General features: G+C 38.6%; 1 protein-coding gene and 1 pseudogene across 1 annotated transcript; both read right to left on the bottom strand.

The window, feature by feature from the left end:
• Positions 1-1,655: 1,655 nt before the first annotated feature.
• On the bottom strand, positions 1,656-4,949 carry LOC106336808 (probable LRR receptor-like serine/threonine-protein kinase At1g63430). The gene is made up of 12 exons (XM_013775747.1): positions 4,652-4,949; positions 4,401-4,542; positions 4,262-4,333; positions 4,050-4,193; positions 3,823-3,954; positions 3,635-3,739; positions 3,284-3,546; positions 2,989-3,194; positions 2,784-2,916; positions 2,555-2,712; positions 2,256-2,471; positions 1,656-2,178 (listed from the first exon to the last, which is right to left on the bottom strand). Exons 1-12 carry the CDS (start codon positions 4,734-4,736, stop codon positions 1,915-1,917), a joined length of 1,920 nt encoding a protein of 639 aa, XP_013631201.1. The 5' UTR covers positions 4,737-4,949; the 3' UTR covers positions 1,656-1,914.
• A 3,876-nt stretch (positions 4,950-8,825) lies between these two features.
• On the bottom strand, positions 8,826-10,715 carry LOC106338436 (annotated as a pseudogene).
• Positions 10,716-24,795: the final 14,080 nt, after the last annotated feature.

The following is a 24,795-nucleotide window of genomic DNA, read 5'->3' as shown; positions in this document are numbered from 1 at the left end:
CTGTCGCATGTTTCTAAGAAATCCTAACTCACGGGAATATATGCTGGTGCAGAACTTACCGTCATACTTGTCCACAGTTCAAGGTTTTAGTTAGCTACTCTACACATGCATTAATAACAATTCCTTGAATGATATTTATCACCTTAGCAATTCTATTTTTGGGCTAATCCCTCATAACTTTATTGTACCATAAATCTAACAAGTGAATTACTCATCCATGGCAAGGCCACAATACTCAATGATCTCTTCTTCTCTGTAGTCCTCATCGTACTCATCAGGCTCCATTTCATTGATCTTCCTTTTTGAAGGTATAGCAGTGTGAATTGTGAAACTAGGTTGGTAGCAATCATTCTCCCAACTGTTGATAGATCCTTCTGGGAAGTCGTCTATCTCATTCGCAAGGGATTGTCAATCGGTGCTTCCAAAGCTTTGTCGATCGTTGCTTCAGACCTATCATCGAGCGACGGTTCATGTTAAGTGTCGATCGATGCTTCATTTGTCTGATTCCACTTCAGCTCCAGGGTTTGTGTATCAAAATGCAATGAATCTTAGATCATCTTCAGTCTCCATGTAGGACGTCTGTGGATTGACAACACTCACTGGATCATAATATACATTAGGGTCTATGAGTGTCAGGCACAATTTGTTGGTCTGCATGTCGCAAATTGCTCCTACGATAGCCATGAAGGCTCTCCCAAGTAGTAGAGAAGAATTTAAGTTGAGCTTGATGTCCAGGACATGGAAGTCTACTGGAACTAGGGCATTACCAAGGTTTCTGATGATTCCTCTTGAGTTCCTCTGAGAACAGTCCACAAAAATGAATGAATCCTCTGAAGGCTATATCTTCAGACCTAGATGATCTACCATCATCTTTGGTCGAATGCTGACTGAAGAACATGTGTCGTAGAGTGCACTAGGGTAGTCAATGCCGCCTATCAAGCACAGTACTACAAACTTTCCAAGATCACTCTTCTTCTTCAGTGTAACCTCTGTCTCATCTTCTCTCTGATCTGATGGAACATTCTCTCAATGTCTTGTTCAGTCTCCTTAGTCTCTCTGAAAAACATCCACAACCTATGGGTAAAGTAAGCTTCCTCAAATGGTTTATCCATTGGGATCCTTAGAATTTTTTTTGTAAAACTATCCATCTCCTTATCATTAACTCCTCTCTAAAGATGCTTAGGAATATTTTCTTTCCTTTTCCTCATGGTCCTTCTTTTAGTAGTCTTATCAACTTGCATAGGCTCTGATGCATCTTCAGATTGTTCACTGTTGTTGTCTGAGCTTTAGACAATTATTTTGGAGATTCGATGAGGTCGATTGAATGCTGCAGAGTGGAGGGGTGGGTTAATTACGCAGAAGCTAGGAGCAAAGTAGAAATCAATAAGCCGTTACGAAGAATAATATAAGAGAAATAAGCCTACTTTATATTATTAGATAACGAAAATATTTCCTTACAAATTAATGGGAGCAAATGAGAATTTAAACATAAATTAGTGGAGTCAAATGCCAAATTTTAGCTAAATTTTATGATAATTTTAGGAAAAAATAAGCTCAACTTTTTGGTCCAATTTTACTGAGGTCAGTTGACCCCACCACTACCTCAGTGCCTCTGCCCCCGACCATAGCTCAAAAAATAGTTCACTACACATTCTTTAACCTCTCATAGAATTTCCAAATTTAATATCTTTTACAAACTCTATATGTCTCTCTTCCTTTACAAACACAATGTTAAACACCCAAAAAAAAAGTAATCAAGAACAAAAGCAACACGTAAGCACTCAAACACACTCCTCAAGATCAGAGAAATAGAAAGAAAAAAAAAACAATATCAAATGTTTGTAAACGAGTCGACTGATTTACAGAGTTTGGGGGTTGTTTTGGTTTCCAGTTAGTAATTTATCTCTCCCCTCATCACGAGTCAAGCGCGAGCTCAGCCCAAGCCAAAGAAGATGATCTAAGCTCTGCGGATATTGACAAACTGATTCTACTCTCCAACGTCTCACATATCTCTTCAACTGATGGCTTCTTGTTATTGTTGCTGTTGTTGTTCGGATCCCTGTCCAAGCATTGCCTCGCCACCTCGCATACAGTCTCAAGCTCTTCTTGGTTAAAATGTTTCAGCTCCGGATCCACCAAACTCCCCATTGCCTCTGGTGTTTCAAGAAACTCTTTCGCCTGCAAACATGTAACATGCCAAAAAAAAGTCAAACCCATTTGGTTGAAAGTAACAAAGTTTGAAGCTTTCTTCTTACCCATTCAATCAAGAAGCCTCTGTCTTTACAGAAAGGAGGTCTACCACTCACAATCTCCAGCAAAAGAACACCAAATGCATATATATTACCAGATACATCGAGATACCGACTCTCCATTGCGTTTGGGAGCACGCATACCGCACCTTCGCTATTAATATTTCTCAAATTCTTTTCTGATCTCGCAAGAATAGTCTTCCAGCATTCAAAATCAACCAGCTGCATCAGAGAAACATAAGCTTTACCTTAGCTAATTGTATGGTTTCAGATAAATTAGCTGGTCTCACTTTACTTTTTTTTACCTTGGGAGTAAAATCTTCAGTGAGATAGATCGCATTTGAGCTCGGCTCAGAGATTGTAAATGGAGGATCAAGTTCCATATGAAGGTACTTGAGACCCCGTGCGATGCCTATGACAATCTTCATCCGTCTTGCCCATGATACTAAAGCCGCTTCCCCATCTGTATCATAGTAATAATGTTATCACATTGGAGGTGCAACAAAGAAAGCTCTGGGGAAGTTAGATGCTTACAATGGAGATGCTCGTATAGTGTTCCGTTTGATGCATACTCAAAGACAAGCATTCTTGCACACGGTGAGGTCTCTTTGCAGTATCCCAGTAACTTTCCAGCGTTCTCGTGGTTCAGTCTAGCCAAATCTGCAACCTGAATCAGTGTGAAAATGGCTCAGAAACAAAAGCAGCTTTTTGACAATGTAACATGAGAAGAAGAAGCTACCTCTCTTTGGAAATAGAGCTCAAGGTATCCGGTCCAATCTTCTTTTTTGACGCAAAGAGAGATCACAGCAATCTCAGGGCCACCTTTCATTGTTCCTTTATAGACCTGACTATCAGCAGATAAACCAATGATGTTGCTAAAGTCTTCACACGCCACTTCTAGCTCTTGTCTTGTGAATCTCGAAACATGTTTCAGCGTTTCAGAATCTGTTAGTAAAAGAAAAAGAAAAGCCACTTCTTTTGAGTTGTTTGTTCCCATGGATTTTGTATTGGAGGATATTGGAAAAGATTCTAACCAACGTAGACTGTGAGCTTTTCCTTATCGCTTGAAGATTTCTTCCAGGGAATGATGAGAGATGGCCTGTTGTTCCAGCGGTGAACTGCTGAGAAAAGTGCAACCAGGAAGAGCAAACCCACCATTGATCCTGTGACTATCTCAAGCGCTAGAAGCCACTTAGGTCTCCATGCTCTATGATGCTTAGCCACAATTTCAGCTGACTGGGAAGAAGGTCTGTGCTTAAGATCCTTGTTTTGCATGCAGTTCCCTTGAAAGCTCGTCCTAGTGAACATTGCAAAGAAAAACTCCCAATCAAAATTTGGAGATGACTAGAACTCTAAAAAGACAACCTAGATGATAATAAGAGTACCTTGGAAGGTGCTCCAAACACTTCGGAATGTTTCCCACAAAGAAGTTGTATGAAAAGTCAGCTACTTTCAGCAGAGAAGACTTGCACAACCCGGCACTATTTGCACTTGAATTTGAAGAAAAATTCCATTAATCATTTCCAATTATAGACAGATGTCAAAGAATTGTTTCATCCTTTGCCAAACTTACACTTTTGAGGGATAGCTAGCAGCAAGAAGACTTCCTTGAAGCCTATTCCTGTCGATATGAAGTTCTTTAAGGTACTTCAAGTTACCAAGCTCTGGAGGTAGCTTTCCTGTTAAACCATTGGACTGAAGATTTCTGCAAATGCGAAACAAAACTGTCTTCTTATTATTATTATTTTTTTAAAAGACCGTGAGTTTGATTGATTGCTGAAAAGGTTGAGTCTTTGTTACATTATCGTAATGCTGGACAAGCTCCCGATCTCAGCAGGAATAGGTCCCATGAGATGATTGTTTCCCAAGTCCAAGATCTTGAGATTCTTCAACTTCCCAATCTCCTTTGGTATTGTCCCCAGTAGAAGGTTCCCATGTAGGATTCTGCAGAAGCATTGAATGATGTTTACTCTTAATCTAAAGGCACATATTTGAGAGAGATGAAACCATACAGTTCCTGAAGGTAGGTGATTTGACATAACTCAGGAGCGAGAAACCCTTTTATAGATGAAGCAGATATACTGCTGCACAGAAGAAAGAAGACTCACAGAATATAAAACAAAGTTGAAGATAAAGAGTTTTGGTTGTTACATGTTGATAACATGGTCTTTAGAGGGAGAGCAAGCAATGCCGGTCCAAGCACAAGGATCTGAACTGGGGTGGTCATTCCAGCTAGACATAACGAGCAAAGGGTCCTCATAGATAGCTTCCTTGAATCTTCTAAGAGCTCCAACTGTAGACAAAGACAGAGTAGAGGATCCACAAATCTTATCAGATGAATTAAGACTTTTTTTTCTTCGATTGAAAGAATCTGAGATCTGGGTTTAAGCAAAATAAAATACCTTCCTCAGAGGAGGACCCATCACAAGAAACGAAGAAGACGAGCCCAAGAACAAGTAGAGCTAAAGAACAACAGTTCGATCCCATTTTCTTTCTCCCTCAAGTTCGACTCATTAAACCCAGCTTCTCTCTCCCGGCGAACTTTCAGATGAAAGCACGACAACTTTCGTCCACAAGTACGCTGAAGAGACCAAGATTAGCAAAGAGAGAGAGAATGAAATGCTAACGACTAGTTAAACCAGAGAAGAGGTTAGGGCATCTCCAGAACAGCTCTATTTTCCATTCTAAATAAAAGAGAGTTTAGATTAAATTTGTTTCAATAGTGTTCTATTTTCTATAATAAAGTTAAAAAAATAGGTTTATTTCATATATATAAATAACTGGGGATGGTCTTATCCGATTTAACTATAAACCTACTAATGGAAACTCACTCTGAAAAAATAAAACAAAAAAAGGAATTAGCAGAGATGATGGAGAGAGGAGAGAGGAGAGAGAGAGACTTGGATTCAAAGACAAGTCTTTTTTTTTTTTTGTCAACTTGTGCATTTCATTGCAATAGCCCAATGGGCAATACATTACGATCAGTACAACAAAGTCCACTTAGAGAAAAATAATAAGAGTTAAGCCCAAATAAAGAGAAAGCGGTTGATACTGGATCACCATCCTCGCGTCATCTGCAGAAGCTCTTCGAAACAGGTAAGGGTACACGTGTCCTTCAACTTTGAAGCAGCCGTCCGAGCTTGTGCCGCCGGGATGACTCCGATATCGCCTCTCCGTTTAACTTTTCTCTCAGGTAAACGATTTGCACTGATTAAAGCCCTTATCACCATAAAATCGGACTGACTGGCTGGATTCTTCGACCACCGGAGGTCTTTATACAGGAGAAGCTCTATATAACCGGAGATAGATTTTTGCCGGACCGCCATGAGAACGCCGACTCTACTAATCGTACTCCAAATTGAAAGAGGCTTTCAACGCTCCATACTTCCTCCAATCAGAGATACTTTACTTCGATTTATTAATCGATTTGAAATAAAGCTTTACACTCTTTGGAAGACCTCTGGACAAACCGCTGATCTTAGAGTTCACCACCAAACAGCCGTAATCAAGCATATGTGAAAGAGCTTTACACAGCTCCGATTACAACTCGAAGCTTTTTTATTCATACCAAACCCGAGATTGAAGATCAAGAAATTTAGGGACTGCTCAGATTTGAATGAAAAACACAACAAAAGATCGCCATCGCGAAGCACGATATCGCCTAAGCGAAGTTTGATCCGCAAGCGGAATATTTACAAAAAAAAAAAATAAAAAAAATAACAAAAGATACCAAGATCTCCTCCCTCTGAAATATTTAGATGGGATAAGAGGGTGAGAGAATTCTCTCTCTATAAAGAAGAGAGAGCGGTCAAAGACAAGTCTTTTGTTTCTATTTTTTCCTTGTTGGAGGCGAAAAATATGAGTTTTTAATTTTTTTCCTTAATAAAAATGTAAAATAGAGCAATGAAACTTTTGTATTTAAACAATTTTGATGATAAATTCTGAAAGTCTCAGAGATAAAGAATGTTCTCTTCCTCTTTTTCTTTTCATTTCTTTTACTTTGGGAAACTTTATGTGATTCTGAGTCATTTTAAATATTTTTTGCCACAAAAAAAATGAATGTATTTTGGTGTTTTTCAGTTTGAAAAAAGAATAATAATTAAACAAATTAAATTATATATTTTGCATAAAAATAATTCTAGGAATCAGGATATATCCAAATATTTCTATATCAGGAATTGATTGTACTATTGGAATATATATCTACAACTGTATTTTTGCGTGAGATTTCAATCATAATTTCTATTTTTATTTTAAACATAATGGCCAATTAATACATTATTTTTTAAGAAAAAAACATATAATAGACTTTGACTGATCTACTTCGATGCTTTACTCAAAAAAAAAACATATATAGACTCCTATTTTAAAAATTAAGGTGAATATTAGAATAATGTTGGAAATGAATAAATTCCGTTGGATGATTCTTCATTATAGAGTACATAATAATATTGTTGCTAAACGCTAATCAGTGAAGTAATAGCGCGTTAAATCATAGAGAATTTTTATGGTACGGTGTCTACGGTGACCTCGAGCTCTGCTAAACTGTTGGGGGACATTGTCCGACTCTATATTATTCGATTAGTACGATATTATCCACTTTGGACCTAAGAAGCTGACCCGCATGAATTTACTTTTGGTTTCCTTCCCAAAAGACTTCGTACTATTAGAGTTGGACAGCTCTTTATATATTAGGCTCTCTTTGTCTAATTCTTCAATGTGGGACTTAGTTTGTTATATCACATTCTCCCTTTCGAACTAAGAATAACATTCATCTTGTGTCCCACAACTGACTTCCAAAATCGTTTGACTTGAACTCTGCCACACACACCCCTCAATCCTAACTCGATGGGTTCATTTCCTATTTGAAGGGTATTTTGGTCTTCTTGTAGATTTCTCGTCAACCGCTCTGATACCAATTGTTGGGATTTATTAAATCTCTGTCCAACTTTATATTGTTCGATTACTATGATATTGTCTACTTTGGGCCTAAGAGGCTGGCCCGCATGGATTTACTTTTGGTTTCCTTCCCAAAAACCTCGTACTATTAGAGTTGGACAGCTCTTTATATATTAGATTCTCTTTGTCTAATTTTTCGATGTGGACTTAGTTTATTATATCACAATATCATACCTCAGTATACCGTATATGCATCTATGAACTCTATTTTAATCAGACAATAAACATATGCATGCAAGTTGAAATACTATAACTTGAAATTGTCCATTATTTGAAAATTATCTAAAGCCAAGGCTATGACCAAGTAACAAATGCTCTGTTACCAAAAAATAATAATAAATGCTCTCTTATTCATCATAAATTTAATGGAAAATATAAAATAAGTTTTTACAACAAAAAAAAGTTGGAACACTATACCAAACAACTAGAGCTTTCTTTTTGTGAAAAAAAAATACTAGAGCATTTTTTTCTGATTTAATAATAGGAAAATTAAATTGCAATATACAGAACAACACCAAAAATTAAGTTTATAATCATAACAACTATTTGACTATGATATTCTTTGTATAATATGTATAAAGACGAAGAATACCATTCATCCCACTGTTTCATTCTCACTCTCATTTCTGATCTTATTTTTCTTAAACTATTTTTTCTTTTCCAAAATTTATATTGATTTTTGTTCTCTTTATTTTATCTCAGACTCATTTAATACTTTGCATGTGTGTATTCATCTGATCTAATTACTATGTCTGATCACTTTTTTTGTATCTTCGTTTGGGTTTACAATTTTACTACTTTTCGATATACGTGGATTAAGAAGCAGATGATGCGTAGAACTATTGAAAAAGATGAACAGTATACGTTGTGTTGTATGTGGGAACCGAAATTCGCATTGTGTTGCTTCCACTATTGATTATCTTCTCTAAATAATCAGAAAACTGGTGCATGCCTGAGCACTTTACTTCCCTTCGATGATTACATAATTCGAGCTAAGAACCAATGTTTCACTATGCTGTAAATTAGAAACTAACATAAGCTTCCTTGCCACTAGTATCCCTCACAAGAAAACTAACTTCAGCATATGCTATACCTAAGGAAATGATATATAAAAGCTTTCAAACATCAGCCTGTTGCTTTACCAAACTCCCAAAGCAGACAATCAAAAAATTGACAATGAGACAGTATATCTAATAATTTGTTATTCCATCAGATAACAAGTTAACAACCAATCACTCCAATCTACATACGTTTGAGAAATACCAAAATGACATGGCAAAATGGATACAAACAAGACGAAGCACGTAGCAGTCCCGTGTAGAGAGACAAAATAAATCTCCAACAGAAAGTAGAAACATTAGACCAAAGCATATCCAAGTAAATTAAGAATGCATATCCAACAATTTTTTGTTCAACCGGCCATCACAGAACATATCCCATATCCATATCAGTATTACTTATAAAATCATAAAAAAGGAAAATAAAATTAAAATTTCCAAGCATAACGAACTTTCAAAAGAAAAATTAGATCTAGCAAAAAAAAAAAAAAAAAAAAAAGGCACTGAAGCTTTGCTACCAAGGAGAGAAAAGCAATCCATTCTTTCATTCATCTTCTAATCAATGATCCTGCAAAACAAGCATATACTCAACCAATCAGCGGGTTAATCAGGATTCTGTATCTTAAATCTGAAATTGGACATTTATTAGCAAACTTTCCAGGATAACATCAATATGTATACATTCTCCAAAACACAAAAGGTAAGCAAAGAAATTGGAAAAAGACGTGTTGAGAAGGACATACCATACTCATCTGCAGATGCTCAAGCATTGCCACTGAATTTTTCAGTTCCTCCTTACTCCATAAACCAGTCAGAATATTCCGGATAGTATTGGTATCAGGAAACACACCACTGGAAATCATCTCCTGGAAAATGTCTAGAGCGCCATAAATATTACCCACTTGACAAAACCCATGAATCAAAGTGTAGTAAGTAATTTCATTAGCAACTATTCCTCTTCGGTACATCTCACAGGAAAGCTCCATCCCATCGTAAACCTTCTCAGGCTTACAATAGCCATTAATGAGTGTGCTAAAGGTCACTACGTCGGGAGAGCAGCCCTTGGTAACCATCGAATCAAACAAATGCTTTGCTTCATCTAAGCGGTTCTGCTTGCAGAGTCCATCAATCATTGTGCTAAAGGTGATAGTATCTGGGACTACACCCATGCAGACCATCTCCGAGTATAATTTTTCGGCCCCTACAAAATTGCCTGCTTTGAGATCAATATACTGTAAGTTTGAACATCAGGTTGCAAACCACTGTGGAGGAGATTAAGGAATAAACTCCATGCTTCATCCAACTTACTAGCAACGCACATTCCATGGATGATGGTGTTATACACAGTAGTATTCAGATCCATCTCACTCTTCTGCATGACCTTAAACATTCTTAAAGCCTTTTCTGGTTTCCCATGGTTGCAGAGACCGCACAGAAAAATGCCACGAGTTACGATGTTAGGGCGCACACCATGAGAAATCATATCATTCAGAAGGTCTTGAGCAGCACTTAGATCGCCTATTTGACAGAAACCGTGAATAAGACAATTGTAGGTGAGAATGTTAGGAGAGCAGCCATTTGTAACCATCAACCCAAACATATGTTTTGCCTCATCTAAGCGGTTCTGCTTGCAGAGTGCATCGATCATTGAGGTATAAGTTACTGTATTAGGATATACACCCATGCGGATCATGTCATCGTATTATTCTTCAGCCAAAACGAAGTTGCCTTCTTTGACCAATACATTGATCAATTCACTGAAAGTTACAGCATCAGGGTCGATTTTCCTTTCTAACATTTCGCGCAACAACCGCTGGCCATCACTCCATCTACCAGAGCTACGATAACCATCTATCATACAGATGTAGGTAAATACATCCGGAAAAGTACTTTTCTCTTGCATTTCACTGAAAAGATTTTGAGCATCGCTATGATGTCCGTCTTTCCAAAGGCGATCAATGATGGAACTGTAGATAACCACATCGACTTTGATGTGGCTTTCCTCCATCTTCTTTAGAAAATTCAAGGCCGAGACAGTGTCGCCCATCTTACACAATCCTTTTACAACTGTTCCGTAAGTAATATGGTCAGGCTGGAGACCATTTTCCACCATCCGATCAAGCAGAGCTACAGCTTTGAGAACACGACCCTCGCGGCAAAGACCGTTAATCAGTGTGTTGAAGGTTATGGCATCGGGTGTACATCCCATTTGGTGAAACAAAGCCAAGGCTTCAGAAATCCTATCTTCGAGACATAAGCCGTAAAGAAGCGTGTTAAAGGTAACAACATCAGGCTGGAGTCCAAGTTTTGTGAGCTTACCAAGTGTAGACAAAGCAAAGGGCAGCTGCAGAAACATTTTATAAGGATGTTCCATTGTGTAGATATTTTGTGGAATCCACCTCATTTCCATCTTCCTATGGAGAGAAATCACGACATCGGGCCGTTCCATTCTCTCAGAGAGACTGCTCTGTTGTGTTTTGCTTTAGGACAAGCAAAAGAGTAAGTCTGGGGGAGTTGATAGACCAGAGATTTTACCCATTTTCAACCATGGTTTATGAATGTTTTAAGGTATATTATTACTATATAGAGTCTATTTAGAGTAATTACAGGTTCGTGTACTATCTGGAAGGAAATGATGTATGTGGAGCTTTTTGAAGATCTTTTGAGCTTCGCTGGAAGCAAGAGATGGTCGACGGTCGCAATTCAATATCGACCGACATATACCACTGAATATCGATCGATGTTGGGATCCTCACATCGATCGATTATGAAGTCATCCGAGAATTAATGACAAATTAGAAGATTTCAAGTTTCACAAAAGTCTTAATATTTATATCATTAGTCACTGGCCGCCTGTTAGGCTATTTATTAGGGGTTTGTATCATTTTAGAGGCAGACTTGCCTAGAGACCTTTTAGATCTAGTTTGGAGGAGGCAAGAAGCCACCATTGAAATAGGAGAGCTTAGTTGGAGATATAGATCATCTGCTGACAGAGAAGATCTTGAACTCCCTTGTTTTCATATTTCTGTTTACTTTTACTATTATTTATCTAAGTATTATCCAGACTGTCATAACTATGAGTTTCATGAATATGTCTGAGTAGTCCTTACTGTTAGATTTAGGTTTCTCAAATGGGTTGATAAATGTAATACTGACGCAACAATTATTAGGGTGTTTAGAAATATAGTTCATTCATCTAGTTATGCTTAAAGCTAAGTTTAGGATTGATCACCATTTAAACTTAGATCTTAGGATTAATTGAGATCAAGTCATTGTTTGACCCAATACATGAAAATAACTAGTATGATCTAACTAACTAGATACAGACGAGAGTTGGTCTAGAGAGTTGGAGAATACAAATCAAACTTGTCCGTAAAGCTTTCTGGAAGAAGTATCGATCGACGCAGCGATAGCCCTGTCGATCGATATTTCGAAAGGTGTATCGATCGATATTCATAAAGAATTATCGATCAACACTTTCTCATGATTAAAATACGAGAGTTAAGATCCGAGATCCAGATTAGACAATCAAATAGATTTGTATCTTCGTCTGAATTCAAGAACAATTAATATTAATAAACTCCTAATTTCCCAAATTAAGTTTTACTTATCATACCCAAGAATATACCTGAATCTAGCTACTTCAACCAATTGTTAACAACCTCAAAACAATCAATCGAGCAATAAACTTGCTCACCAATCCATTTACTGCTTTAAAACTTATAAACCAATTAATCTAGATTTATTTCAAGACCATAATCTAATGTGTAATCCTAGAGTCTCTATGGATTTGATCCCTAAGTACTACATCCGAACCTCTTATTTGAGAGAGTAATTCATTCCTTAAGGTAATTTGGTTGTCGGGGACTCTTTCTTATTACCATTAGATGACGTTTAGAATTTAATGTAGATTTTGTTAATAAATTTGCTAAAAGTTTTCTCTCTTTTCCTGCTGACACTGGAGCTTCAAGATGGAAAACATGGAATACAGTCGGACATCGATCGACGAAGTGAGAGCAATATCGAGCGACATGTCGATAGAAATATCGGTCGATGACGCACATCGAACATTGATCGAGAATACCCCGCCGGAAGCAGGTAAGTACTCTCTTACCGACGATGCTAATGAGATAGTAGTCCTAGGAGAACCTAAAGGTCAACTAAACAACACAAATAACCAAATTATGAATGAACAGGGGACTGCAATCCCTGTTCAAATTAAATCTATCTCAGAAAGATATAATGAATGGAAATTGCCTTTGCAAGACTACTTAAACCCTGGAAGGACCTATTCTAATAGGTCCACAATTAGACTACCAAAAGATGATACCAAGAAATTCGTGATCAGTCCTGAATACTTGATTATGGTACGTCAAAACCCTTTCCGTGGGACCATCTCAGAGCGACCGCACGATCACATCGAGTATCTAGAAGAATTAATGGATGGTGAATACAATCGTTGTAAACTCTTCCCGTTTTCCTTAGAAGGCGACGCCAGAAAATTGCTTGACCAAATACCAACAGGATCTTTGACCTGTTGGAAGGAGATAAGGGGTTCCTTGATCAATCAATTCTTCGATGAGGCGCACTACTGGGATGTAAGGAAGAAAATCTCCACATTCTGTCAAGGTACACGGGAATCATTCAGAAACGCTTGGGAGAGATTCAAGAGCTACCAACTTGAATGCCCCCATCATGGCTATTCAGAGCCACAACTAATTAATATCTTTTACGGAGGTATTAATCTTCATTACCAAATTATGCTTGACACATCCATTGAAGTGAATTTCAGTACCAGGAACCCTGAAAAAGCAAGACGTTTGATCAAAAATATAGCTACGGGTAGATCCTACGAAATGATGGACGTAGAGTTAGGAAGGAAAGCTGACCCAGTTGATGAGTCACCTTTACCCGACATTAAAGAACATCTAGATTCATCCCACTCTGTTTTTGAGGGACATAACCAATTTGGGATTTACCAAATTGATGATGATGCCCTATCTGAACTAGAACATCAAATAGATTTCGTAGATAGCCAAACCTTGGAAAATAGGTATCCTAACCCCGATAGATTTACCCAAAATTATGATGCTACTGTTGGATCACGCCGAGGCAGAGCAAAATTCAGGCTAAACCAAGCTTTCACGGGAAATCGCAAATTGGCCACTGACCTGAACAGAAAGATGGACTTAATCTTCAATGAGCTGACGAGGAAATTCGACACTTTGAGTGAACACATTAAGAGACTGGACAGTCGGGTCGCAGAAAATGTAACCGCCATCAAAAGAGAGACAAGACGTCTCCCTGGGCGGACTGACGCGAATCCGAAACGTCAAGTTAATGCCGTGTTATTGAGAAGCGGAAAATGCCTCATTCTGAGCACAACAGAAATCAACGACACAGAGAAACATGCTATAATTGAGGAAGCCGGTGAAAATAGGTCGAACCCTATAATCCTCGATGTTCCCGATACCGAGTCAGAAACACCTCGAGAGAGGGAACGACCCAACACCGAGAAAGAGGCCATCGACCTTGAGGAGGAAGAAGGAGAATTAAAAGAAGATGTCGAAATCGATCGACAAGAAAGAACAAAAGTCGATCGACAAACCACGGAGAATATTGATCGACACCCCTGGAAACAATGTCGATCGACTCTCGACTCATTCTGAACCAGCCATAGAAAGAGTGTATAGGACTCTACCACCCTCCCTTCCTAACAAAACACAGACTAAGCGAGACCTAGACAAAGCAATCTGCAAGAAAGCATTCGATAAGATCATGTTGGAGATGCCATTGAGTGATGCAATAAAAGTATCACCTTCAATAAAAAAATATTTAAGAGATATGTTATCCAACATTTTTCCAGCCGCTGAGCGCAGCGTCATGATGGTTTCAGAGGAAATAATTGCAATAATCCAAGGCAAGATCTCGATCAAGAGACCCGATCCGGGCAGTTTTGTTTTGGATTGCAATATATGGAACAAAAATTTTCCTCGATCCCTTTGTGACCTAGGTTCCAGCGTGAACCTCATGCCACATTTTGTCGCAATATCCCTAGGATACGATAAGTTCAAACCTACCAAAATAACTTTGGTTCTGGCCGATAGATCCGTTAGACTACTTGAGGGAGTGCTTGACGACTTGCCAATACGAATTAACGGCTGTCACGTTCCAACGGATTTCGTGGTACTGAAATACCAGAATGAAACAAAGGACCCCCCTTATTTTAGGTAGTCCATTCTTAGCTACTGCAGCTGCGATAATCGATGTCAAAGAAGGTAGGATATGTCTAAACATTGGAAACATTCTGATGACCTTCGACATGGATAACCTGATAAGACGATCCTTGATCGATAAACGGATTTCCTACGTGGACAATATCTGTGAATTGGCTGAAGAATCTTTCATAAACATGTGCTCAGACGACCCCCTCGAGGAAGTACTCACAGCTAGGGAAGAAGAAACTTTCAGTGTCGACGGTAGAGCTGAAGAGTACGCACGATTAATGGACGCGAGCATGGACACAGCGAGCGTTGATGACATAGAGGATGACGCTTCGGAAATCAACGTTGATTGATATTTAATAAAAGCTATTGATCGACAACCATCACCCTTGAAGGAATGGGATCCCGAAAAGGCACCAAAGAACTAGTTAAAACAGCTGCCCGCTGGACTCAAATATGCTTTTCTCTATAAAGATTCATATCCAGTAATCGTGAACGCCAACCTCACGAACGGAGAACTTGAGTTATTGTTAAATAAACTACGCAAATACAGGAAAGCCCTCGGGTACTCTCTCAAAGATATTCCTGGCATTTCTCTATATCTGTGCATGCACTGGATTCACCTAGAAGACGGTTCGAAATCGTCAGTGGAACACCAAAGGCGACTGAACCCGAACTTGAAAGAAGTTGTTAAAAAGGAAATAATTAAACTTCTAGATACCAGAGTCATTTACCCGATTTCGGATAGTAATTGGGTTAGCTCCATGCATGTTGTACCAAAAAAGAGCGGAATCACTGTGGTGAAGAATGGCAAAGACAAACTCATTCCCACGCGAATCGTCACTGACATCGAATGTGTATCAATTATAAAAAGCTAAACGCTGCTACTAGAAAAGATCACTTCCCTTTACCTTTCATTGATCAAATGTTGGAAATATTGGCAAATCACCAATCCTACTGTTTTCTTGACGGCTACTCTGGATTTTTTCAAATCCCTATACATCCTGACGATCAAGAAAAGACCACCTTTACATGCTCTTATGGAACATTCGCATACCGCAGAATGCCATTCGTCTCTGTAATGCCCCTGCCACTTTCCAACGGTGCATGATGTCAATTTTTACTGATACGATAAAAGACTTCAGGGAAGTCTTCATGGACGATTTCTCAGTATATGGAGTCAGTTTCAAAAACTGTCTCGATAACCTATGCAAAATTTTGGCAAGATGCGAAGAAAAGAATCTCGTTCTAAATTGGGAAAAATGCCACTTTATGGTTAACGATGGAATCGTCTTAGGACATAAAGTGTCTGCTGCTGGTATATAAGTAGACCGGGCAAAGATTGAGGTAATGACCGGCCTGCCGGCACCCACAAACATGAAAAATGTGAGAAGTTTTCTCGGGCATGCAGGATTTTAAAGGAGGTTCATACAAGATTTAAGCAAAATCGCTAGACCTCTCACCTCCCTCCTCTGTAAAGAAGTTAAATTTGACTTCACCCCAGAATGCGTAAAGTCTTTTGAAGAAATAAAGCATGCCTTGATAACCGCACCCATCGTACAAGCACCTGACTGGAATCTTCCTTTCGAAATCATGTGCGATGCAAGCGATTTCGCTGTAGGAGCAGTTCTGAGCCAATGGAAAAACAAAAAGCTACATGCAGTATATTATGCCAGTCGAACTCTCGACGAAGCACAAAGAAATTGCGCAACAACAGAAAAAGAACTGCTAGCCGTGGTTTATGCATTCAAAAAATTCCGTCAATACCTGGTTGGTTCGGGAGTCATCGTCCACACTGACCACACTGCAATTAAATACTTAATGCAAAAGAAAGATGCAAAACCACGACTCCTTCGATTGATCCTTCTACTTCAAGAATTCGACATCGAGATCATAGATAAAAGAGGAGTAGAAAACGGAGTTGCAGATCATCTTTCCAAGATATGAATATAAAACGACGTCCCTATCGATGACTTCTTACCGACTGAAAACGTTTACCAAACAGAATCATTCATCGGGAATGTAGGTCTCACTTCCAAGGACCTATCGATCGACAGTTACGATGAAATATCGATCGGTTACGACAATACCGAGTCGATTGACACCTATGATAGTATGTCGATCGACGCTTCTGATATTCAGAGCAAAGATACCTATCCCAAAACCCTCACCTTCGATATTAAAGTTAACGTTGCACACAGCAAGTTGTACCCTGACCGTGATTTCCCCGTGGATGAAATTCTGCATAGAGGAGTGCATGTAGTCAAACAAGGTTCAAAGGACAGACCTTCGTACGCTGATATAGTAAACTATTTAGCGGCCGACATAGAACCCGAAGAGTTGAGAGGGTACACAAGGAAGAAAATTTTACGAGAAGTTTGGAGATATCACTGGGACGAACCATATCTCTACAAACATTCCTCCAACGGGATGTATAGACGCTGCGATGCCGAAACAGAAATACACGACATTTTATTCCAATGCCATGGATCCGATTATGTTTAGCATTTTGCTACCTTTAAAACGGTGTTAAAAATTCTTCAAGAAGGATTCTGGTGGCCAACCATATTTCGCGATGCTCATGCATTCATAGTACAATGCGACAGATGCTAACGAAGAGGAAAAATCAGTAAAAGACACGAAATGGAACAAAAATCTATTCAAGAGGTAGATGTCTTTGACTGTTGGGGAAGCGATTTCATTGGACCTTTCCCTTCTTTGTACAGAAATAAATACATCCTAGTTGATGTTGACTATGTGTCAAAGTGGGTCGAAGCGGTAGCTTCCCCAACAAATGATGCATCTGTAGTTATTAAGCTTTTCAAAAGCATTATCTTCCCGAGATTCGGAATACCCCGAATAGTCATAAGTGACGGTGGTTCCCATTTCATCAACAAAGTTTTTGAAGGACTACTCCGTAAGAATGGAGTACATCATAGAGTTGCTAATCCCTACCACCCGTAGACGAATGGATAGGTAGAAGTTACAAATCGACAGATCAAAGAGATCTTAGAAAAGACTGTGGGGACATCCAGAAAAGATTGGTCTAGAAAATTGGACAATGCACTTTGGGCCTACCGTACTGCCTTCAAAGCCCTTTAGGAACCACCCCATTTCACCTGCTATATGGAAAATCATGTCACTTACCAGTTGAGCTGGAACACAAAGCAGCCTGGGCCATTAAATTATTAAATTTCAACGTCAAACCAGCTGCCGAAAGAAGGCTCATACAGCTTCACGAACTGGACGAGATTAGACATTCAGCCTATGAGAGTTCAAAGATTTATAAAGAGAAAACGAAAGCATATCAAGATAAAAAGATCATTTCCAGACATTTCGAACCAAATGATCAAGTATTACTGTATAACTCTCGGCTAACGCTGTTTCCCGGAAAACTACGTTCTCGTTGGTCTGGTCCTTTTACTGTTGTGAATGCCAATCCCTATGGAGCCATTACGCTCACAAATAATAAAGGAGACGAATTCACGGTAAATGGCAAACGTGTAAAGCACTATTGGGCTAAACCGCCAAATATTGAGCTCATAACCTTAGACCCCCTTCCCGATAATTAGAAAAAATCAAATATCGAGTCAAGCTAAAGACTTAAAATAAGCGCTGAATGGGACGCAACCCATTTAATTTTGGGATTTTTAGAAATCTTTAGGATTTAAAAAAAAAACACAAAGCTGCTGATAACATAACGTCTATCGATCGATAAAGACACACCGCCATCGATCGATAGTAAATGAACAGACGCGAGCTCATATTAAGTCGACACTTAAGTCGACATTCACACAACCCGAAAACCCTAAGAAAACACTCCCATTCTCTTTTCTCTCCCATCTTTCGGCCAATTCCGACGATTTCTTCGCTCAATCCACTCGATTTTTGACCCTCTATCCATCTAGATCGCTAAGCTCACGCATCATCATGGTATGAACACGAAATTTTCTAATTTTTCGTTCTTCCTAGGGTTGAAATAGAGAATGAGCTAGAACCGGGATTTTTGTGCCCTTATAGATCGATTCATACTAAAGGAGTGATAGAATAGGGAATACTGATCGATTAAACCGATTATATATGCCATGCACATCTAATTGCATCAATGGGTTTTTGCAGGTTCCCGCGAAGATGAAATCGACCGATGACTCACACGTTTCATTGATCGATTGTCGCACCAAAATATCGATCGACATCTATCGTTCCGTCGATCGATATTGCACCAACCTTCGAACCAGACTAAACTCCTATTTTCGTTTATGGTTTGGGTTGCAGATGTATGAAAGGAGGACGAAGAGAAGGTTCGATGTAGGCGGTAGTAGCGCAGCCCCACCACCACCACCAGTTCGCGACCAATACCCTAGGCCACACGAGCATGAAGACGAACCTATCCCGCTCTTTGATCACTTCGACGACACACATAAAGCGGCAAAGAGTGTGGCATGTAGAAACCGCGCGATCGTGGACACTTGGGACGACTATGACAACATATTCTTCAATGAGTGACTGAAGGTCTCCATCGAGCCGACGCGGTTCGTCGATCCAGGCGTGATCCAAGCTTTGGGCATCAAATCAGTCCTCGAGGACATGTTCATAGAACTGGGTATGGGGAACTTGGCCACTAACCCGCAGGTTCTCTACCCGGAGCTGGTCCGCTAGTTCATGGCCACGGTAAACGTCTACTATGCAAACGAGAGGGCAAAGAGAGCTAACGAGGGTGTCTTGACCTTCTTCATTCGCGGCATTCGCTACAGGGTCCCCCCCTCTCGACTCTCTGCACTATCTACGGGTTCGACACTGAGCGTCATCACGCCGTCGTACCCGAATTCCCCGCGATTTCAAAATTCTGGGAGCACATCGCTACAGGTTACTTCGAGTCCGCCAAAAATCTTCAGATAGACATCTGTCACCCGACCTTGCGCTACTTCATGAAGGTCCTTGCCAACACTCTGTTGTGCAAAATGGAACCTAATAAGGTTCGGGTGCAGGAGCTCACATTAGCCTATTACGCGGTGAGGAGTTTGGTTCACATGGAGGACATAGAAGAGCTCGCCGACGACGTGTGGCCCAACATTGGAGCCATCTTTGCTGAGCATCTGGTCAAGCTTAGGATGAAGTCGTTTCAGTCAAAGGGAAGGAAGAAGGAGACGGTTAGGAGCTTACTTACCCCGATCTTCACACATTTCAGAGTTCCATTAGACGATGCTACGATGGATGACCGGATCGTATACATGGACGCAGCACACCTCACGAGCACTCAGTGGCTCAAGGAGGACCGTGACTGGTGTTTCAGGGACGAGAACGGCACTCACCTGGTGAGGTTGCCACTTCGTACACTCACAGAGTTCGACCACGGTCTCGCTAGCATTCAGTTCCACCCTGACCCACGCCTCCTCCGCGCCCCGGATACCGTCCCGCGACGCTACACGGTCCAGCGACCTGGAGGACCTCAGCCGCATCAGCCCGAGGCCGCACTCCCGCCATTCCTGCCTATGCCAGACATGTCTACACGCCCTGAGGGAGATTTCCAGCGCGTCGTAGTCGATGCTCTCACTGCCATCTGGGCCAGAGTATCGAGATGTCGCTGTTCGATCAGGAGGAGCGTGCGAGCCAGCTCACCAACGGCAGCAGGACCGTCCCGCCAGCGCAGAGGCACCTCCAGCGACGAGACCACTGATGAGGACTAGTCCTCATCTCTCTATCCCTATCTACTTATGTGTTTTTTTCTCTTATTTTCGAACTCTTAGAATTTACTTTTGAACTTATTATTCTATGTTATGACTGGAGTTTATCTATTTTGCTAATCTTGCTTGTGTTTGGATTGTCTAACAGAGCTAACCTAGCTGACTAATGCTAATTTTATGATGAATTAGACACATGGATACGTTGCAGATAGCGCAAACGTTTTCTGTCTTTCCGCTATCGATCGATAATGAGACGATAACGTCGATCGACAGAGATGCGGAGAGATCGATCGATTTTGCGGTATACATGTCGATCGATCCTCGAGACAAGGGTAACACATTCTTTTCTCTTGTCTAACATTTTAACTTATTAGTTATTATTAACCTTCTAACCAACCAACCTTAGACTGATTTTCTCTGAGGAAAGTGAAGTTTAAGTCTGGGGGAGGTACCTACTAATATTAGTTTATTCATGAATTTTAAAAAAAATATTTCCAAAATAAAATTTTTTATTGAGTCAAGAAGAGAATAATGATCTTATTAGATTTTTGCTTGTTATCTAACCACTCTTCTAGCACCATTTTAAACTTTTTGATTGCACATAGTACTAAAAATACTAAAGTGAATCAACATGTCAACTGTCTACACTTGCTGAGATTGTTTGAAGGAACCAAAGCTGACCTCAAACACTAAACTTGACACAACTGCTTGTCTTGGGGCTTGGTATACATGGGATCGGATTCTTCAAACAAGTCTGGAAGGTAAAGCCTTATGTAGATTTATCACATTTTCTCTCTCTATTTCGACCCTAGATTAATAGGTAGATTGAAAAAAAAACTCTTTAATTAGGCATTAGTTAGGTGGAATCCGAACAGGACTTGGTGGCTACAACCATTAAGGTTTGTTTCATAAGGATACCAACAAAAAGAATTCGAACGGGACTTGGTGGCGGCAATCATCAAAGTTCGATTCATATGAATTCTTGGATATAGGTCAAAAACAAGTGAACAAGACTTAGTGGCAACCACCATTAAGGCTTGATTCATGGAAGCCTGTCCAATCTTGGTCAATGAACCTGCAATAAGCAGACTTTGACTAAAGATAGAAATTAGAAGAGAGGAAAGATATGAACTAAATTTTACTTGCATATCCACATACTTGTTTAAGAATCCTTGCATTCTGTGATCGATACTCCCAAGGTAAAGCCTACACTTTTATTTATGCAAAGAAATGAAGTTGATAGAGGGGAATGTCAGACAAGATTTGTTTAAGTTGCTGGCTAGATGAACTTGGTTGCTAAGCTAGGATATAATAGAAAGTGTTGTTGTGATTAAGACTTCTTAGATATGGATTGCAATATTGTAGAGGTGATGATTATGAGTTTTAAATCATGTGCGTTCCTTATGTTTTCAAACCTCTCTCAGAGAGACTGCTCTGTTGTGTTTTGCTTGAGGATAAGCAAAAGAGTAAGTCTGGGGGAGTTGATAGACCATGGTTTATGAATGTTTTAAGATATATTATTACTATATAGAGTCTATTTAGAGTAATTACAGGTTCACGTACTATCTGGAAGGAAATGATGTATGTGGATCTTTTTGGAGATCTTTTGAGCTTCGCTGGAAGCAAGAGATGGTCGACGGTCGCAATTCAATATCGACCGACATATACCACCGAATATCGATCGATGTTGGGATCTTCACATCGATCAATTATGAAGCCATCCGAGAATTAATGACAAATTAGAAGATTTCAAGTTTCACAAAAGTCTTAATATTTATATCATTAGTCCATGGCCGCCTGTTAGGCTATTTATTAGGGGTTTGTATCATTTTAGAGGTAGACTTGCCTAGAGACCTTTTAGACCTAGTTTGGAGGAGGCAAGAAGCCACCATTGAAAGAGGAGAGCTTAGTTGGAGAGATAGATCATCTGCTGCAAAACAGAGAAGATCTTGAACTCCCTTGTTTTCATATTTCTGTTTACTTTTACTATTATTTATCTAAGTATTATTCAGACCATCATAACTATGAGTTTCATGAATATGTCTGAGTAGTCCTTACTGTTAGATTTAAGTTTCTCAAATGGGTTGATAAATGTAATACTGACACAACAATTATTAGGGTGTTTAGAAATATAGTTCATTCATCCAGTTATGCTTAAAGCTAAGTTTAGGATTGATCACCCTTTAAACTTAGATCTTAGGATTAATTGAGATCAAGCCATTGCTTGACCCAATACATGAAAATAACTAGTATGATCTAACTGACTAGATACAGACGAGAGTTGGTCTAGTGAGTTGGAGAATACAAATCAAACTTGTCTGTAAAACTTTCTGGAAGAAGTATCGATCGACGCAGCGATAGCCCTGTCTATTGATATTTCGAAAGGTGTATCGATCGATATTCATAAAGAATTATCGATCGACACTTTCTCATGATCAAAATACGAGCGTTGAGATCCGAGATCCAAATTAGACAATCAAATAGATTGTATCTTCGTTTGAATTCAAGAACAATTAATATTAATAAACTCTTAATTTCCCAAATTAAGTTTTACTTATCATACCCGAGAATATACCTGAATCTAGCTACTTCAACCAACTGTTAACAACCTCAAAACAATCAATCGAGCAATAAACTTGCTCACCAATCCATTTACTGCTTTAAAACTTATAAACCAATTAATCTAGATTTATTTCAAGACCATAATAATCTGCTGTGTAATCCTAGAGTCTCTGTGGATTCGATCTGTAAGTATTACATTTGAACCTCTTATTTTAGAGAGTAATTCACTCCTTAGAGTAATTTGAGTGATATCATAGGTCCGAACTGAAACTGGAGAATGCTGCAACCACAAATGTATGTGCGACGCCAGGGAGACCTCTGTGAGGGTGTCGCACCGATTAAGTTGCACTGTCGCATTGACTTTCAGGAGAACAACCATCACAACACACTAAACCTGAAAAGGTTCACAAGTAACACACGTAAGTGAATGAGACATGCTATACTACATACCGTCATACGAAGGAGCTAACTAGATACAAGGTTGAGTTTCATCTATTGCGTGAATATATTTTTTCAAAAATACACATATCTTGTGCACTATATTACTAAAATAATTCATATAGTATAGTCAGAGAATTTACACCATGCAGGACACACATTCAACCACAAATGTTTATACAATTATCTATACTAAAATATTGGAACTACACACCAAAAGCACATCAACTATGGTTGGAAAGGACAAAACGAATTGGTATACATATCAGGTGGTTTAGTACATGGCTAATTGCAACAAAACACTATTATTATGCTTAAATTTACCTTGGCGTACACATGGACATGAACACATTTCATCACACCCATGCATGATATACTATACTACAAACGATGTTCATGTAGTCTTAAATATACTACAAACGATCTCCATGTAGTCTTCACAGATCACACAAAGACACTGGCACAAAACCGATAGGTGACACACACATCAAATATGCATACAGTTCAACCATAACCTATACTATTACCATAAAATTCATTGCCATTATTTTTCTATATTGGGGAACCATACTATGTTTGTGTTCCATATGGTATATATCTATTCTATTAAAACACAAGTATGACCAATTGATATATGTTGAGTCTAATAATTGTTTTTCTATGTTATCAAATCTAAAAAAAAAATAAAACATAATACTTTTAAACTGAATTGAAATTAAAACTGTATTTCCATAACTACCATCTATTGGTCAAAACATGTATTTTGTAACCTCCTTTCCATAATTATCGATGGCCACACCACTTATTTCTAATATTTATATTCGGAAACTGTTATATAAATGATAATAATTATTCTTTTCTTTTGGGTTTATATCAAAACTAAGTTTGCTTACTTCCTTTCAACAGTATTCTATCAAAATTTTCTTTTGTGTGTTATTGGATAATCTGAACCTTTTTCTTTTTAGAATTTTAACTTTTTATTTTATTAATAGAACACATTATTTTATATAATTATGTATACAGTTACATTATTGACATATCTTTCTATAATTTTATGCTAATTATTTCTTATAATCTCGGTTAAAAAGTACAAAATTTAATTTTTATATCACAGACACTTTATATTTGTTAAGAAATACAAAACAAGAACACTTATTGTAGTTTCATTTTTTCACCTTTAATATTATGAAAGAAGTAAATGTAAAACAAAAAATATACCCTCCCTTAAAAAAGGCGGGTCAGAATCTAGTATATCTATTCTATTAAAACACTTGTTTGACCCATTGATAAAAGTTGGATCCAACAACTATTTTTTTATCTTTATCATTATTTAGAATATTATTTATTATGTTTTATGCCATTAAACCTATATTTAAATTACCAATTGAAAAGACCTAAAAATATATAAAACAAAAAATATACCCGCCCTTTTTAAGGGCGGGTCAGGATCTAGTATTCTATTAAAACAGCAGCATGACCAATTGATAAAATGTTGTGTCCAATTTAAAAATATAACTGCAATGAATTGATTAAATAGAATATGTTTTTATTTGTGTTGATATGTTAATAACTGCCACGATCTATGTTTTGTAACTGCATTGAACTGATTAAATAGAATATA

The sequence above is a fragment of the Brassica oleracea genome, chromosome C4 (assembly GCF_000695525.1).
Source record: "Brassica oleracea var. oleracea cultivar TO1000 chromosome C4, BOL, whole genome shotgun sequence".
NCBI classification, from domain to species: domain Eukaryota; kingdom Viridiplantae; phylum Streptophyta; class Magnoliopsida; order Brassicales; family Brassicaceae; genus Brassica; species Brassica oleracea.
Note: the sequence above shows the minus strand (reverse complement) of the source record. Positions and strands in the feature narration are given on the sequence as shown.

Coding starts and splice junctions, on each gene's coding strand:
- LOC106336808 (XM_013775747.1), bottom strand. CDS start 4,736: ATGGGATCGAACTGTTGTTCTTTAGCTCTACTTGTTCTTGGGCTCGTC. Junction 4,543..4,651: donor TGGGTCCTCCTCTGAGGAAG/GTATTTTATTTT, acceptor CTTTGTCTACAG/TTGGAGCTCTTAGAAGATTC. Junction 3,547..3,634: donor TGTTTGGAGCACCTTCCAAG/GTACTCTTATTA, acceptor AATGTTCACTAG/GACGAGCTTTCAAGGGAACT.